Source organism: Oncorhynchus nerka, linkage group LG14, assembly GCF_034236695.1.
Source record: "Oncorhynchus nerka isolate Pitt River linkage group LG14, Oner_Uvic_2.0, whole genome shotgun sequence".
Taxonomy (NCBI): Eukaryota; Metazoa; Chordata; class Actinopteri; order Salmoniformes; family Salmonidae; genus Oncorhynchus; species Oncorhynchus nerka.
This window is the reverse complement of record NC_088409.1, coordinates 55,117,939-55,136,793: the sequence shown is the minus strand read 5'-3', so window position 1 is coordinate 55,136,793 and position 18,855 is coordinate 55,117,939. Positions and strand designations below refer to the sequence as shown.

The 18,855-nt window shown below is 43.2% G+C and overlaps 1 protein-coding gene across 2 annotated transcripts; it reads left to right on the top strand.

Moving 5' to 3' along the window:
* Positions 1-7,348: 7,348 nt before the first annotated feature.
* Positions 7,349-14,849, top strand: LOC115141497 (complement C1q tumor necrosis factor-related protein 5-like). Of its 2 annotated transcripts, none has more exons than XM_029680409.2 (3): positions 7,349-8,074; positions 13,362-13,603; positions 13,725-14,849. In XM_029680409.2, exons 2-3 carry the CDS (start codon positions 13,369-13,371, stop codon positions 14,258-14,260), a joined length of 771 nt encoding a protein of 256 aa, XP_029536269.1. In that variant the 5' UTR covers positions 7,349-8,074; positions 13,362-13,368; the 3' UTR covers positions 14,261-14,849. The 2 variants fall into 2 exon arrangements, with proteins under 2 accessions (XP_029536269.1, XP_029536268.1); XM_029680408.2 differs by having other exon boundaries at positions 13,359-13,603.
* The last annotated feature ends 4,006 nt before the right edge of the window (positions 14,850-18,855 follow it).

The following is an 18,855-nucleotide window of genomic DNA, read 5'->3' as shown; positions in this document are numbered from 1 at the left end:
CACTGACGGATCAGCTTATGACTGCAATTAATTGAGGTGGCTTATTCTATTACTTGCCCTATAATGATGCACTAAATTGCATTGATTTGGCACCTTATTGCGCCCGTTACACAATATAAAAAATATTTGCACAGCGTAGCCTACCAAATAAAACAATTGACTGAACATGGAATTTGATTTCAATATCTTCCTAATATTGGGTTGCACCACCCCCTTTTGCCCTCAAAAGCCTCCAATGGTTCCCACAGTTGTCATGTTGGCTGGATGTCCTTTGTGTGATAGACCGTTACTGATACATGGGAAACTTGAGTGAAAAACCCAGCAGCGTTGCAGTTCTTGACACAAACCGGTGCGTCTGGCACCTAACATATCCTGTTCAAAGGCATAAATATTTTGTCTTGTCCATGTCTCAAATTTAAAATTCCTCCTTTTTAATCTGTCTCCTCCCTTCATCTACACTGAAGTGGATTTTACGAGTGACCTCAATAAGGGATCACAGCTTTCAACCTGGTCAGTCAAGGAAAGAGCGTCTGTTCAAAATGTTTTGTATACTTTTTAATGCAGTCATCTCCGTTTTAATTTGAAGCATCTTAACTTTCGCTTGATAATTTGCAGGTAACTTCGCTCCGAAGTTATTGGTGGTCACAGAGGCAGATGAACAGCTTGATTCTGTGTGTAGTGGATGTGTATAAAGTGACACGGTTAAGGGGGGAAAAAACATCTGACGCACTTAGCTGTCTGAGGCAGTCGTTAAAATAACGACTGTTTTCAAGTGCAACTTTAGTAATGATGCTTTTGGGAAACAGCTCGGAGATTTAACAATGCTCTTAAGAAGGTTCTAATGATGAACTTAGCCTTACAATGCTTTTGGGAAACCGGGCCCAGATCTGTCACTCTCCTTGTTCAAGTCTCCATTTCTATGTTTATGAACCCCATAAGTGTATCCCACCGACGTAAACTTGATCAAACTTAGCACTTTTTTAATCTAGTTTTTAGACAACTTAATTTCCTCAATTGACTTCTTTTTAAAGCAGCAGGGTAACGCCAAAGTATAACAAAGCCTAGATTAAGTTGTCAACTCCGAATAGAAATCTAGGTCAAATGCAAGTTCCTTTAATTTACCATTTTATGGCAGCTGGGTAGCTCATCTTTTTTAAAGTTGAAACCGCTAACATTTGTGTAAGGTATCAATCAGTGTGGTCATAGTATTGATGAAACAAGCATACTAAACATGTTCAATGTTGTGGTGACGATGACACCCGCTCCTGGAAAAAACAATTAGAATGGTTTATAACGATACCGAACAAATGTGTACTAGCAGATAACCATATTTGGTAAATTGAGAAAGTGGGTTGTGTAATAGCCGAATCTGGTTCAGGCAGTGTAGACACCAATTATTTTATACACTGAACAAAAATATAAACGCAACATGCAAAGAATTTCAAAGATGTTACTGAGTTACAGTTCATATAAGGAAATCAGTCAATTGAAATAAATTCATTAGGCCCTAATCTACGGATTTCACATGACTGGGAAAACAGATATGCATCTGTTGGTCACAGATACCTTAAGGTAGGGGGTGTGGATCAGAAAACCAGTCAGTAGCTGGTGTGACCACCATTTGCCTCATGCAGCTTGACACGTTTTCTTTTGCATAGAGTTGATCAGGCTGTTGATTGTGGAATGTTGTCCCACTCCTCTTCAATACCTGTGCGAAGTTGCTGGAAATTGGCGGGAACTGTCGGGTGAGTACACAGGCCATGGAAGAACTGGGACATTTTCATCTTCCAGGAATTGCGTACAGATACTTGGGACATTGGGCCATGCACTATCATGCCGAAATGTGATGGCATAAGATGAATGGCACAACAATGTGCTTCAGGATCTCGTCACAGTATCTCTTTGCATTAAAATGCCATTGATAAAAAGTCATTGTGTGTGTGTTGTCTGTAGCTCATGCCTGCTGATACCACTACTCCACCGCCACCATGGGGCACTCTGTTCACAACATTGACATCAGCAAACAGTTTGCCGCACACACTGTCTGCTATCTGCACAGTACAGTTGAAACAGGGATTCATCTGTGAAGATCACACTTCTCCAGTGTGCAAGTGACCATTGAAGGTGAGCATTTGCCCACTGAAGTCAGTTACGAAGCCAAACTATAGTCAGGTCAAGCCCCTGGTCAGGATGACGAGCATGCATATGAGCTTCCCTGAGATGCTTTCTGACAGTGCAGAAATTCTTTTGTTGTGCAAACCCACAGTTTCATCAGCTGTCCGGGTGGCTGGTCTCAGACATCTGGCGAAGGTGAAGAAGCCAGATGTGGAGGTCCTGGGCTGGTGTTTTTACACGTGGTCTGCGGTTCTGTGGCTGGTTGGATGTACTGCCAAATTCTCAAAAGCAACGTTGGTAAATAAATTAACATATTCTCTGGCAACTGCTCTGGTGGACATTCCTGCAGTCAGTATGCCAATTGCACACTCCCTCAACTTGAAACATCTGTGGCATTGTGACACAACTGCACATTTTAGAGTGGCCTTTTATTGTCCCCAGCACAAGATGCACCTGTGTAATGATCATGCTGTTTAATCAGCTTCTTGATATGTCAGGTGGGATAGATTTTTTTTCTGAAAAGGAGCAATGCTCACTTTGTGCATATGGAAAATTTCTGGGATCTTTTATTTCAGCGTATGAAACATGGGACCAACACTTTACATGTTGCATTGATATTTTTGTTCAGTATATTTTTATTCATAAGAATATTTGGTGTTGTGGCATGCAGTGCATTCGGAAAGTATTCAGACCCCTTTTTCCAAACATGTTTCACATTACAGCCTTCTAAAATGGATTAAATAAAAAATATATATAAATCTACACACAATACCCCATAATGACAAAGCAAATACAGGTTTTTAATATTTTAGAAAAACAGAAATACCTTATAAGTATTCAGACCCTTTGCAATGAGACTTGAAATTGAGCTCAGGTGCATCCTGTTTCCATTCATCATCCTTGATGTGTCTACAGCTTGATTGGAGTCCACCTGTGGTCAATCCAGTTGATTGGACATGATTTGGAAAGGCACACACCTGTCTATATAAGGTCCCACTGTTGACAGTGCATGTCAGAGCAAAAACCAAGCCATGAGGTCGAAGCAATTGTCTGTTGAGCTCAGAGAAAGTATTGTGTCGAGGCACAGATCTGGTGAAGGGTACAAAAAAATGTCTGCAGCGTTGAAGGTCCCCAAGAACACAGTGGCCTCCATCATTCTTAAATGGAAGAAGTTTGGAACCACCAAGACTCTTCCTAGAGCTAGCCACCCAGCAAAACTGAGCCATCAGGGGAGAAGGGCCTTGGTCAGGGAGATGACTAAGAACCCGATGGTCACTGACAGAGCTCCAGAGTTCCTCTGTTGAGATGCAAGAACCTTCCAGAAGGATAACCATCTCTGCAGCACTCCACGAATCAGGCCTTTATGGTAGAGTGGCCAGCTGAAAGCTACTCCTCAGTAAAAGGCACATGACAGCCTGCTTGGAGTTTGCCAAAAGGCACCTAAAGGACTCTCAGACCATGAGAAACAAGATTCTCTGGCCTGAATGCCAAGCGTAATGTCTAGAGGAAACCTGGCACCATCCCTACGGTGACTCATGGTGGTGGCAGTATCACGCTGTGGGGATGTTTTTCAACGGCAAAAACTGGGAGACTAGTCACGATTGCGGGAAAGATGAAAAGAGCAAAGTACAGAGAGATCCTTGATGAAAACCAGCTCAGGACATCAGACTGGGGCCAAGGTTCACCTTCCAACAGGACAACAACCCTAAGCACACAGCCAACACAATGCAGGACTGGCTTCGTGACAAGCCTCTGAATGTCCTTGAGTGGCCCAGCCAGAGCCTGCACTTGAACCCGATCGAACATCTCTGGAGAAAACTGAAAATAGCTGTGCCGCCACACTCCCCATCCAACCTGACAGAGCTTGAGAGGATCTGCAGAGAAGAATGGAGGGAAACCCCTCAAATGCAGGTGTGCCAAGCTTGTAGCGTCATACCCAAGAAGACTCGAGGCTGCAATTGCTGCCAAAGTTGCTTCAACAAATTACTGAGTAAAGGTTCTGAATACTTATGTAAATGTGTTATTTCAGTTTTTCTGTGTTATTGTGTGGTATTGTCTGTGTAGATTGGGGAGAAAAAAACAATTTATTCAATTTTAGAATAAGGCTGTAACATAACAAAATGTAGAAAAAGTCAAGGGGTCTCTATAGTAGTATTATTCTATTCCTATAGCTCTGGCTCTGTGGATTATACAAACCAGAATACTTACAGAAGGTAATTTGAGTGAACTATCTGGTAATTTGAGTGAACTATCTGGTAATTTGAGTGAACTATCTGGTTATGTCAAGTATCTATACCATCCGGTCTGTTTTTCTTTTTCTTTAAGTCTGCAGACCAAGTCCTTCCTCATCCTGCAACTCGCTAATCTTCATCGCGTAGTCTCTCTCTCTCTCTCTCTCTCTGCTCTGTCTCTCTCTCTGCTCTGTCTCTCTCTGCTCTGTCTTTGAACATCTCTTGTCCTCTCCACACACTCTCACATCATCCCGATTCTGTCTTGCATTCTTCAGGTTTTTCTTTCCAGCTCGATCAATGCCTCCTTGTAATTCTTTCCTTATCTCCTCCTTCCATAATCTCTCACCTGCTCCATTTCATCATTGGCCCTCTTCTCCATGGACTCCCTCTCTCTCTCCCGGTCCTTCTCTTCCTTTTCTATTCTCTCTGTCTTCTCATTCACCCCTCCCCTTTTCTCTCAATTTCCTTTCTCCCTGTTGTCTTCTCCTACATTCTCTCAATCCACTCTCTGACTCTTCATCTCTGTCTTCCACTTCTCTTCCAACTCCACCTTTTAATCCGCTTCACCTCCTACTCTTTCTTCTCCTTCATTTCCCCCTTCTCTCTGGACCTCATTCTCCAGCTTCACTTTCTCCACCGCTCTTATCTTCTCATCACATCTTCTCCATCACTCCTTCCACAAGTCTGTCCACATCCCCTACTCTCTCTTTGTTTTTACATTTATCTTCTCTTCCCCCAACTTCAATCAATTCTCTCACTCTCTTCACCTTGGTCTTCCACTTCTCACGTCTCCACCTTCACAAGCTCCAGCTCTTTCTTGTCCTCCCCCTCTTTACTTCCATCTTCTCCTCCACATCCAACTTCACCCCCCCCACCCACCTCATTCCCTTTCTCAAACTTCACTTTCTTCAGCTCCTACTTTGCCTTCTCTTCCACATCTGCTTTCATTCTGTTCATCTATTTTCTTTCTTTTGAAATATTTATCCTGTTCTTGTACATTTTCTTCTCTTCAACCTTTCCCACGACCTTATTCCTGTTCTCAAACTTCTCTTCCTCCTCTTCCAACTCCAACTTTCCAATATTTCCAGTTTCTCTTTCTGCCCATCTGGCCTCCCCCTCCTTAATCTCCACTTCATTGTCCTACTCCCTCACTCTCTCTTTGTCCTTCTCCACGACATCTCTCAGCATTGCCACCTCCTTCTCCTTCCTCTCAGCCTCCTCCTCCATTTCCTCTTTTGTGCTCTCCAATCCCTTTTTTTCTAATACCTTTTTTATTTCAATCTTCTCTCACTCCTTCTGGATCATCTCCAACTGTCCACAGAGAACCTTCCGTGTCTTCTTTCATCTCTCCATCCATCCACACTCTTAACTGTACATCTCCTTTCTTTCCTCTGGCTCTCTCGCTCCATCTGAGGAATGAGTATGTGACTGAAGTTTTGAAGGTAGAGGCACGCTAGTATCAGGGGGGCGGGGGTGATCTGGTTAGTTGATTTGAGGAATCCCAGTTCTGGGAGAAGAATATCTAGTGAAATGTGATGTGCTCAGAGGGCTGCCGTCAGGAATATATCCAAATGACACATGTCGTTGTGCCTTGGAGTACTAAGTACCAACGCTGCTCTGGCACTGACTCACTCTGTGTATGGTGTGGGCTGGATTAGGTACTGGTAAAGGGCTTTTTGTTCTCCTATGAACAATGTCAAAGATCTATTCAGTCTAGTCCAGACTCGTCTGGTCTAGCCAGTTAAAATAAACATGACAAAGTCATATTTTATCACTAATTCAACAGAGGGGAAGTTGTATGGCATAATTGCGGCTAGCTTTCAAAAGCCTTTTTTAATGTATTTTTGTCGTTTAGCAGACATTCTTACCTAGTGCATCTACTGCCTTGCTCAATGGTACGTCAACACATGTTATACCTTCATTTGACGTGTATTCTACCCAGGTGGTCTTGTGAAATAACGACAGCATAAGTTACACTATTGACAACCTGCACAATATATTCAGTGCAGAATTTGAAATGTTATAGTTCCGTGACATTTGTGAGTCATTCATGCCACTCGCTCAGGTCCTCCAAATGGCTGGGGACACTGGTTCAGTCTGTCATGGTTATTTTAATAATGACTTTTGCTGTAGAAATGAAAGGATCATCTAGGGCAGGGATCATCAGCTACTGTATACTCGGCAGGGGAAGATTTCTTCTTGAGCAGATGGTAAGGGGGCCTGAAGAGAATTACAAATCATTTGTGGACTGAAAATTGACCGTAAGAAGCCCAAAACAGATATAATATTTGTCGAAAACATAATCATTTCAAACCTTGCTTACATTTGTACACGATCACATACTGTACATCTTTCTATTATGCTTGAGAATACTTTGGAACAGATTCCCAAAATAAAAATCACTTTTCTAATGTTTTTACAGTCTTTTGTGTCCAAACGAGCAGGGGGAAAAATTGACTGGTTGTCTAATGGTAGTTGAAACCATATATAAATCTGCACCACCTCAGTGCAGTTATGGCTACTGGCCTCAACGCAAGGCTTGTGAAGTCCTCTGTGAAACAGTTCAATTGCCTCGAGTGAAAAGGGAAAAGTCTAGGTCTGGGATTTTAAAGAGCAATTGCCAACCTCTCCTTGTCCCATAAAACAGTGAAGTAAGTGTACAGACCAAACCAAACCCATGTGTAGAAACATGGAGGTTCCCACCGACATGTGACCAAGCCTCAGCAGTCCCATCAACGTAGTCTGTACCTGGAAGCGGTGTCATCAGTGACGTACTACTAACTCAAGGTGGTGTCTTTGTAAATGCTGTAGCAGACTTTAGGGACACACGCATGCTGTTTTGCGTGGAGAGAAAGCGATCAAAGTGAGTGATAGTTCAGTCAAATAAGTCACGTCCTCTTTAAGAGGGGCTGCAAATGGTTAAGTGAAATGTGGGATGTTTTCACATTCCTCAATCAGCTCAAAACTGACACGAGGAGAGGATTCCAGCCAAAGTCTCTTTTGCTTCAATTTCTGAAGAAAATCGGAGGAAAGAACAACATTGCTTCCACTCTAAGACAACATCATTTCAAGTATCTCCCTGTATCTTTACGCTCATGAAACCGATCAAATATCTCCGCGTTAAAGCTAATAAAGAAGAATTCTCTGATCCTAAGGCCTTACTGCTTTTTGAGGAGTTCACAATATGACGCTTAGGCTGTAACAGCAGTTAACGGCATTGCTCGAGTTTTCCAGGACTATGCCTCAGTGTTTCGTGGCTACATATCCCTGACCAGTAACCACAACAGTCTGATCTCTCCCACTGTTTATGTTGGGGAAAGAAATTCCTCCAGTGTCGAATCTTAAAATCTGATGTAATCTGCCAACCTTTGTTATCCTCGCTACACCTACTTTTCCCCCACTCACTCTCGTTCCTCATTTCTCAACCTCTCCCTCACTCTTGTTTGATCCTGAACTTTTTTATTGAAGACTTATTTTCCCCTTTATTATTTGCGCTGGCGAGACTTCAAATATTTCCCTCATACTCGAACTGTCTTTTCCTTTCTCTCTCTCTCTCTCTCTCTCTCTCTCCCACCCTCCCTTTCTAATTTGCTTTTATTACCGTTTCCTTTCAAGTCAGAGTTCTCCTTTTTTTCCCCCAGACTCTTTGGCTAAAGCATAACTTTGACTGTTTTCACTTCAGCACAAGGCAAAGACTGCAGCTCCTGAGGACTTTTGGACGTTAACTGGTAAACTTTATTTTCACATGATTCCTGATTGAAAATAGTTTTATATATTCACTGTCTGCTGTGAGTAGGTGTGGTTCCACATTTTCTACAATAAGGAAAAATATCTATTTTCCATTGACAATCTTTTGCTGCTACTCAAACAGTCAGTAAAGGAATGGAGGAATTTATGTTTCACAGGCAACTCATTTTGTTTTGCAAATGCATTGATGAATTCCTGTGTAATTGGAATATACAGTGGGGAGAACAAGTATTTGATACACTGCTGATTTTGCAGGTTTTCCTACTTACAAAGCATGTAGAGGTCTGTCATTTTTATCATAGGTACACTTCAACTGTGAGAGACGGAATCTAAAACAAAAATCCAGAAAATCACATTGTATGATTTTTAAGTAATTAATTTGCATTTTATTGCATGACACAAGTATTTGATCACCTACCAATCAGTAATAATTCCGTCTCTCATAGATCTGTTAATTTTTCTTTAAGAAGCCCTCCTGTTCTTCACCCATTACCTCTATTAACTGCACCTGTTTGAACTCGTTAACTGTATAAAAGACACCTGTCCACAGACTCACTCAAACAGACTCCAACCTCTCCACAATGGCCAAGACCAGAGAGCTGTGTAAGGACATCAGGGATAGAATTGTAGACCTGCACAAGGCTGGGATGGGCAACAGGACAATAGGCAAGCAGCTTGGTGAGAAGGCAACAACTGTTGGCGCAATTATTAGAAAATGGAAGAAGTTCAAGATGACGGTCAATCACCCTCGGTCTGGGGTTCCATGCAAGATCTCACCTCGTGGGGCATCAAATGATCATCAGAAAGGTGAGGGATCAGCCCAGAACTACACGACAGGACCTGGTCAATGACCTGAAGAGAGCTGGGACCACACTCTCAAAGAAAACCATTAGTAACACACTACGCCGTCATTAATTAAAATCCTGCAGTGCACGCAAGGTCCCCCTGCTCAAGCCAGCGCATGTCCAGGCCCGTCTGAAGTTTGCCAATGACCATCTGGATTGTCCAGAGGAGGAATGGGAGAAGGTCATGTGGTCTGATGAGACAAAAATAGAGCTTTTTGGTCTAAACTCCACCTGCCGTGTTTGGAGGAAGAAGAAGGATGAGTACAACCCCAAGAACACCATCCCAACCGTGAAGCATAGAGGTGGAAACATCATTCTTTGGGGATGCTTTTATGCAAAGGAGACAGGACGACTGCACCGTAATTGAGGGAAAGATGGATGGGGCCATGTATCACGAGATCTTGGCCAACAACCTACTTCCCTCAGTAAGAGCATTGAAGATGGGTCGTGGCTGGGTCTTCCAGCATGACAACAACCCGAAACACACAGCCAGGGCAACTAAGGAGTGGCTCCACAAGAAGCATCTCAACGTCCTGGAGTGGCCTAGCCAGTCTCCAGACCTGAACACAATAGAAAATCTTTGGAGGGAGCTGAAAGTCCGTATTGCCCAGTGACAGCCTCGAAACCTGAAGGATCTGGAGAAGGTCTGTATGGAGGAGTGGGCCAAAATCCCTGCTGCAGTGTGTGCAAGAACTACAGGAAACATATGATCTCTGTCATTGCAAACAAAGGTTTCAGTACCAAATATTAAGTTCTGCTTTTCTGATGTATCAAATACTTATGTCATGCAATAAAATGCAAATGAATGACTTAAAAATCATACAATGTGATTTTCTGGATTTTTGTTTTAGATTCCGGCTCTCACAGTTGAAGTGTACCTATGATAAAACATTACAGACCTCTACATGCTTTGTAAGTAGGACAAACTGTAAAATCGTCAGTGTATCAAATACTTGTTCTCCCCACTGTACATGTTTTATTGAAGTAACATAGTATCCTATTCAAATAGTATACATTTTTTCTAACCGGTCGTAGAGCTGCTGCTATCCTCATCAGAAACGTGCTATACTGTGATTCTTTGTGATACTGCCAACATCCCCTCTGTTATTGGATGATTAGTAGCTCAGAAAGTTGCAACAATACATACTGAGGTATTATTGTATTTTGCATATTGTATTCCCACGAAATAAAGGGACTTTGTGGTCAATATAGGGATACAGTGGTCTGCAGCTTCTCAGATTCCAGTGTTTATCCTGTCTGTCTGTTCTTCCTCAGAATGCTGACACGTCTTTCGGCTAGTTTCTCCACAGGCCAGACCTCTGTGCTCGGAACAGGTCTTTAAATGCTGTCATAAAGAATACAGCAGCTGTGGCTGAAATATACCACTGACTCACGACGGCTGCACTGAGCTGAAAATAACCTGGAAGACAGGATTTCATATTATCTGGCCTTAAAGTAATACTTGCTTGTAGTGAGCACATTACAGGCTGGAAGTCCTTACGCGAAGATAGTTTTATTAGATGTCTAAAACGGACGTTTGAATATGGGTATATTCTGTGGTAGTAATTTTACATTTTCAACGTGAGCATTCTTTTGTGTGATCAAGTTGCACAGTTCTCTGCTACATGGTTCACTCTTGCTATCAGGAAATGGATTGTGAAGTGCTCTGGAGACATGCCCTGCCGTTCCCCGTGTCTGTTTTCTCAGGCCTTGTGAGACCCGTCCTGTGATGCAGTCCCATGGTAACCAACAGTGTCCGTCTGTAGACATGCTGTCAGTTGCTCACATCTGGCTCCTCTCTTTCCCAGCACTGCTAAAAGAGGGGGCGGAGACACTCTGTCCCTCACTTCAAAACCCTCAGGCTTACTCACACACAGACGACACAGAGAGACACAGACACGATCCCGAACTCACACCAAAGGAAAGCAGGGATTAACACTGAGCTTTTGTTTTGAACAGTGTAAATAATGATTGCTTCCATTCTGGCACTGCTGCTCTCGTTAACATTTAATGTGAAACAGCTGTTTTAAAAAGAAGTCTACTGACGCCAACAGATATTTAACAGCATCACATTTCAGTAATTTAGCATACGCTCTCATCCAGACCAGTAGTGCGTGAATACATTTTCCTATTGTTTTTCCATACTGGTCCCACGTGGGAATCAAACCCACAACCCTGGCAATGCAAGCACCATGCTCTACCAACTACCAACTGAGCCACACGGGACTTATATAGGGTATGGTCATAATCTTATTGCCCTTATAGCCTTTTAAAAGTATGATGCCTGTCGGCCATGCAGTGCATTCGGAAGAAATTCAGACCCCTTCACTTTTTTCAACATTTTGTTCCGTTACAGCCTTTTTCTAAAATGAATTAAATAAAAATACATCCTCAATCTACACACAATACCCCGTAATGACAAAGTGAAACATATGTTTGAATTATTTGCTAATAATAAATAAAAAAACTTATTTACATAAGTAATTTAGACCCTTTGAAATGAGACTTTGAAATTGAGCAATTTTGTAAATTCAATTGATTGCACATGAAAGGCACACACCGGTCTATATAAGGTCCCACAGTTGACAGTACAAGTCAGAGCAAAAACCAAGCCATGAAGTTGAAGGAATTGTCCGTAGAGCTCAGAGACAGCATTGTGTCGAGGGACAGATCTGGGGAAGGGTACCAAAAAATGTCTGCTTCATTGAAGGTCCCCAAGAACACAGTGGCGTCCATCATTTTTAAATGGAAGAAGTTTGGAACCACCAAGACTTCCTAGAGCTAGCCGCCCGAGCGAGCAATCGATGAGCAATCAAGGGAAAAAGGCCTTGGTCAGGGAGGTGACCAAGAACCTGATGGTCACTCTGACAGAGTTCCAGAGTTCCTCTGTGGAGATGGGAGAACCTGCCAGAAGGACAACCATCTCTGTAGCACTCCACCAATCAGGCCTTTATGGAAGAGTGGCCAGACGGAAGCTATTCATTAAACTGCACGACAGCCCGCTTGGAGTGTGCCAAAAGGCATCTAAAGACTCTCAGACCATGAGAAACAAGATTGTCTGATGAAACCAAGCTTGAACTCTTTGGCCTGAATGCCAAGCCTCACATCTGGAGGAAAACTGGCACCATCCCTACGGTGACGCATCATGCTGTGGGGATGTTTTTCAGTGGCAGGGACTTGGAGACTAGTCAGGATAGAAGAAAAGGTGAACAGAGGAAAGTATAGAGAGATACTTGATGAAAACATGCTCCAGAGCGCTCATGAGCTCAGACTGGGGTGAAGGTTCACTCTAAGCACACAATGACCCTAAGCACACAGCCAAGTCTCTGAATGACAAGTCTCTGAATGACCTTGTGGCTCAGCCAGAGCCCTGACTTGAACCTGATCTCCGGAGAGACCTGAGAATAGCTGTGCAGCAATACTCCCCATCCAACCTGACAATGCTTGAGAGGATCTGCAGAGAAGAATGTAAGAAACTCCCCAAATACAGATGTGCCAAGCTTGTAGTGTCACACAAGAAGACTCGAGGCTGTAATCGCTGCCAAAGGTGCTTCAACAAAGTACTGAGTAAAGGGTCTGAATACCAATGCTAATGTGATATTTCAGTTTATTTTGAATGATGTTGCCCAGATTTCTAAAAACCTGTTTTTGCATTATGGGGTATTGTGTGTAGGTAGACTGATACAAAAAAAAACAGATTTAATACATTTTAAAATACGGATGGAATGTAACAAAATGTGGAAAGTCAAGGGGTCTGAATACTTTCCGAATGCACTGTAGGTACTGTGTATGCTCTTGTTAACTGTACCGGGGGCCTATACTCTCAAAGGTTTGTGGCCGTGGTATGAGGCGTCTTATGTTCTTTTTAGATGGTTATTCCAGTTCCGTCACTCCCTCTCTCCAGTTGCATGATTTCCCCTGGTCATCTGACCCCTCCTCTTAGCTGTGTCCAGTTGAGTGAGAGTCCAAGACCTTTCTCTACACATGTGACCAATGGGAAAGGAGTTGAACGTCTGTATTCACACTACACAAGTCAGTGTAGTCAATAATGTATGTCAATAAGAAAAGCTGATTCAGTCTTTAATATATGACAGCCGTTACACTACATTACAGGTTATTTTTCTGCTATCATTTCATGTCATAATTCTTTGAAGGATATTTCCATTGATTTCAGCACATAGCATTTATGGGTTCAATAGTTTGTGTAATTAGGTTTCCTTGTGATTATGTAACCCTTGCACTGTTGTGCATCTCATAACATCTGCAGAACAAATCAATGAACACCATAGCTATTTATAATCTCACAGATGAAACACTGAGGATCCCCTGGAGAAGTCAGTTCTGGAGAATAGAATATCAAGCAGAAAATATATTTTTCATTCCTTCATGTTGACAGAGAATGTTTCCCTCCTCTACATAGTAGCATTGAAATGACATCACTCCAGCTGTGGCCCCTCCTCCTCCTCCTCCTCCCTGTTCTACTGGTCAACTTCTCCAGCCAACTAGACGACAACAAGATCCCGCCCAGTCTGTGTACGGGACAACCAGGTATCCCAGGTACTCCTGGGGTGCACGGTAGTGCTGGCCAACCAGGAAGAGATGGGAGGGATGGGCGTGATTCTGTCCCTGGGGAGAAGGGAGAGAAGGGAGGCAGGGGAGAGACAGGTACAGTGCACCATACTTTCTACTATATAGATCCATGAGTCTTCCCCTGGTTCAATTGGTTCAATTGTTATTGTATGAACAGTAGTAACAGCATTGTGATTTTACCCTCTTCTCCCTAAAGGCGAGTCAGGCTTTAGAGGCCTCACTGGAGATCAGGGGAACCCTGGAGATAAAGGAGACAGGGGGCAGTCGGGGGAGTGCGCCGTTGCTCCCAAATCAGCCTTCAGCGCCAAGTTGTCCGAGGGCCGCACCATGCCCGTGGCGGCGGAAGACGCTGTGCGCTTTGACAAGATAACGCTAAACGAGCAGGGCGACTTCAACGCGGAAACAGGACGCTTCACCTGCAAAGTGCCCGGCGTCTACTACTTTGCGGTCCACGCCACCGTCTACCGGGCCAGCCTGCAGTTTGACCTGATGAAGAACGGTCTCACAATGGCGTCCTACTTCCAGTTCTATGGGAACTGGCCCAAGCCAGCATCTTTGTCCGGAGGCTCGCTGCTGCACCTCATCCCGGGCGACCAGGTGTGGGTGCAGATGGCATTGGGAGAGTACAGTGGTTTCTACTCCAGCTCTAAGACTGACAGCACTTTCACTGGCTTCCTGGTGTACTCGGACTGGAAAAACTCTGCTGTCTTCGCCAAGGGCGAAGTGGTATAGACATTGCTGGGACCAAGTCTGGTGTTGTGGCTGGAGGGGATCCTCCCCCAGAAAATATTTGAAAACTTTAAACTAATTTACTGTCCTTCTACATGATTCATGGCCTCTCTAGAAGGTTATTAGAAAACTCTGGTTATTGCATAAACACATTAAGCAAGGTTACAGAAATAGCAGTAGGCTATGGCACATACCATACTGATGAGTTGTGACGATGAATCAGGTGAACTGTAGTGCTTTCAGTTGTGCTTCAGGTTAGCCATTTGACTGCTGCTGTGCAATGGTGAATCGTTTTTACAGACTTTCTGACGGTGGCCGTCAGTTGGCAGGAATTGTGAAAATAAGAAGGTTATATGTTCCGTTGTGGTGGAGGTGTAACGAGGATTCAATAAGGCATCAAACATGTTTGTGAGCTATTTAGGGCTTCCAACCGCGACATCACTGACTTGATGTCATGAAACTTAGCCAGTACTTTGTGCAAAAAAATGAATTGAAAAGAATTCAAACTGAAGCCCTAAAATACTTTTCACAATCTTTTAATTTATGTCTGTGCAACCTTCACTTATGTCACAAATAAAAATGTTAACTTTCATGACTGGCTTTAATACCTAATACTCTGACCAGGTAAGTACATTTATGACAACACAAAAAAACAAGGACCAACAACTGAGATGACATCAGTTACTAGGTGCTCAACAAGGACAATATGCCTGGTTCCACGTTAGATATAGCTAGATTAATTATTTAATGACAAGCTGACAGCTATATTCTTTTCTCTTTCTAAGATTAATTTTTTACTATCCAAGAAGACCACCCAAAAGTGAAAAGAGTATCAAGCGTGGAGTATTTTCCACTGGGGTCCTTGTTGAATTCAGTCTAATGACATCACCAAACATGGGCTCCTCTCTTAAAGCAGAACTCACAGTAGGCAGAACTAGTGCCACAGCCACCCCACCAGCATTGTTTAAGGCGAGGAGATGTCGCGCAGAATGGTGGGGGGGGGGGGTGCAATGATGTCCGGGGGGGAAAAACAGTGTGCTTTTGATTTCAGTAACTTCTTTGTTGTTGTTATATGGTAAATGGAGGAGGCTGTTTCACCATTGGGGATCTAAACTTCAAAGTACATTGACAGACTCTTAGCTACAGACAGACAGTTGACCTTTGCACTGACAGAACCAGCAAAGTGCTTCTCTGACTGTTAAACATTCTCACTCTGAGACAAGGAACTCACATTCTCCCCTTCGCCTCAAACTCTTGGACAAAATGATGTTCCCAAAATACACTTGAATGGTTTTTGCCCTGAAGAGATGAGGGGATGGAGAGTTAATCAATCTTCCCCTCACTATTCACATCCCTCTTTTCTATTCGTTCAGGCCCTGTAAATCTCTCCCCCTCTCTCCCTGACGGAAAGACTGCCAAACAGGGATGAAGGAGACAGTGATGTCATTCATTGACATTGACATAGCAAGCATGGGTGAGTGTCTAGAGGAGGGAAGTCAGAGAACATGATGAGCAAAGGAACAGACTTTGAAACTCTTTGCCTGAGTTTCCTCCCTGTCTTAAGAGCATTTCAAATACAAAGATACTGTATCACAACACATTCAGATCTTGTGTCTTAAACTTTATGAAGCTAAATCTATTGCCTGCCTGGGGTTAATGATAGAGAGTGGTAAGAGTAACGCATTAAAAAGGGTGAGAAAAAAATATATATGGTGAGAAAGAGAGCCACTTTGTCCACAAGATGGCAGTGTTGTATCACCACAACACACCAGTGCCTCATTCAAACCGATGTTTGCCCATTCCTTGGTCGCTGGAGGGAACATCTGTTACCAAGTGCCTCAAATATAAGAATTCACATGTAATTTGTGAGCCAATTTATCTTGGTAGAATATAATAACAGATAACAACTGTACAAACAGTCTTTATGGGTTAAAGTGCCCTGCTGGTTATCACAACAGTAGCTAAACGTTTAAATTAATAAAACAGATATCAACTTATGGTCCACTACCATTTCCCTCATCCGGCCCAGCTCCAGCCCATAAACTCTCCTCTCATTAAATGTTTATTCAACGTGTCCTCTCCTTGTTTCTGGTTCTACTTTTAATCCATCACAAAGTGAAGATTTCTACTGGAGTTTGGAGCAGTCCATGGCCCTACTGTGTCGGCGTGGGCATTGAGAGAGCTTTTTCAATCGTTCCCATTGGCTCAGGAACTATGGAATGTGTGTACTGCATAACGGTAAGATAAACTGAAGCAGAGAGAGGCCTACACTCACACTTCCTTTTAGAGCTAGGCCCTGGGCCAAGTGCGTACGCCTGTCTCCAGTGTGAATAAGATGACCTCTAGGACAGGTCACGTCCACTCAGAAACGGGAATGAGTAGGGAACTATTTCTATTTTCTCTCGGATATGTTTAGACCATAAAATTGTGTGCACCCCCCTTTATGTTCTTTACCACTTAGTCTGTCACTGAACCCTGGACATTGTATGTCATCGCCAAATAGCACCATCCCGTTGATGCGAACCACGATTTGTTTGCCATTCTGACCGACAAAAATCCTGTTCTCAGATATGCCTTTGCTGACATCTATGCACATCCCTCTGTCAAGGAACAGTAGAATGTGTATGTTTCCTTTGGTGACGTGACGGTGTCTACTTAGTGATTGTCACTGGAGTCAAATACCTAACCTCAAAGACTTGGCCCAACGTCAGCGGCACTGAACACTGGTCCAATGTGGCCTTTACAATCCTCAAAACATATTTGATCACTCCACGGGATCTCTCGTAATGTTTTTACAGAATTGACAGTATAGCACTTCTACTGGTATGTACTGTTAAAGGAGTAGTGGAGCTGATTTGGCAGGTCAAACTACATGGCCTCGTCACTAAAGAATATAGACTTCATTGTCCCTCACATTAATGCTCTCGGGGACAACGTCCTAGTGTACCGAAGGCGGGTTCTGAAATAAGACACAGTCCTGTTTCCTCAATGAGATTGAAAAACACAGAAATTAGGCTACTAGCGTTTCATTATTTAAGGCATATGAATAAGGAAAACAGGTCAATTCAAAACTGCAATATCTCTCTGTTGAATGTCCATCTTCAGGTGTCTGCTTAGCTAAACCTTCAGGGCAGGATTCAATCCGATCGGGTATTGTCGACAATGTGCCTTTTAAAGGTAACGTTCCCGTGTTCGTGAAGACCGGCCTAAGACATGTTTGGACACACATGAAGACAGCTTGGCCAAACCATTATTACATTTCTGCATATGAGCTCTTAGAATGTGCGGCTCTCTTTTTGTTTCTCACGTTTGGACACATTGTCATCGTATTTTGTTGTTGATACAGAGTTCACTGAGGCGGTAGAGCTTAGTCTTAAGCCAGGACTATCTGTATTCAGTCCTGATAGCCGGGGAAGAGTGAGGTTGGAACACCTGCTCCGTGCCCAGGAAGTTGACTGCTGTGGCTGAATAAAGGTCCGTGTCTGATAGATGAGGAACAATCCTCAGAACTGGAAATAATGAATCTCTAAAGAATGTAAAGTAGTTTATCAGTAATGTATTTTAGATCACAAACACAACTTTCGGTGTGGTTGCACTAGTCTAACAATCCGTCCTTGTGTGCAGGTACTGTGGATATTTGAAAGCAGCTGTCAGTACTCACCAACCATGAACGTTTACAGACTGATCATTACACAGGTGCACCTTGTGCTGAGGACCACTCTAAAAGGCCACTCTAAAATGTGCAGTTTTGTCACACAACACAATGCCACAGATGTCTCAAGTTGAGGGAGCCTGCAATTTGCACGCTGACTGCAGGAATGTCCACCAGAGCTGTTGCCAGAGAATTTAATGAATTGAACAGACCACATGTAACCAAGCCAGCTGATAAAACTGTGTGTTTCTACAACCAAAGAATTTCTTCAAAAACTGTCAGATGCTCATCGTCCTCACCAGGGTCTTGATTTAACTGCTGTTCGGCTTTGTAACCAAATTTATTGGGCAAATGCTCACCTTCGATTGCCACGCTCTTCACTGAATAATCCCAGTTTCAACTGTGCCAACTCTTTGTTAGGGGTTTCAGTGACTTCAATAGTTGTTGATGCTGACTCGTAAACTCAGCAAAAAAAGAAACATCCCTTTTTCAGGTCCATTTCTTTCAAAGATAATTCGTTAAGCTCCAAATAACACAGATCTTCATTGTAAAGGGTTTAAACACTGTTTCCCATGCTGGTTCAATGAACCATAAACAATTAATGAACATGCACCTGTGGAACGGTCGTTAAGACACTAACAGCTTACAGACGGTAGGCAATTAATGTCACAGTTATGAAAACTTAGGACACTAAAGAGGCCTTTCTACTGACTCTGAAAAACACCAAAGGAAAGATGCCCAGGGTCCCTGCTAATCTGCGTGAACATAGGCATGCTGCAAGAAGGCATGAGGGCTGCAGATGTGCCCAGGGCAATAAATTGCCTAAGACAGCGCTTCAGGGAGACAGGATGGACAGCTGATCATCCTCGCAGTGGCAGACCACGTGTACCAACACCTGCACAGGAGGATCTGTACATCCAAAAATCACACCTGCGGGACAGGTACA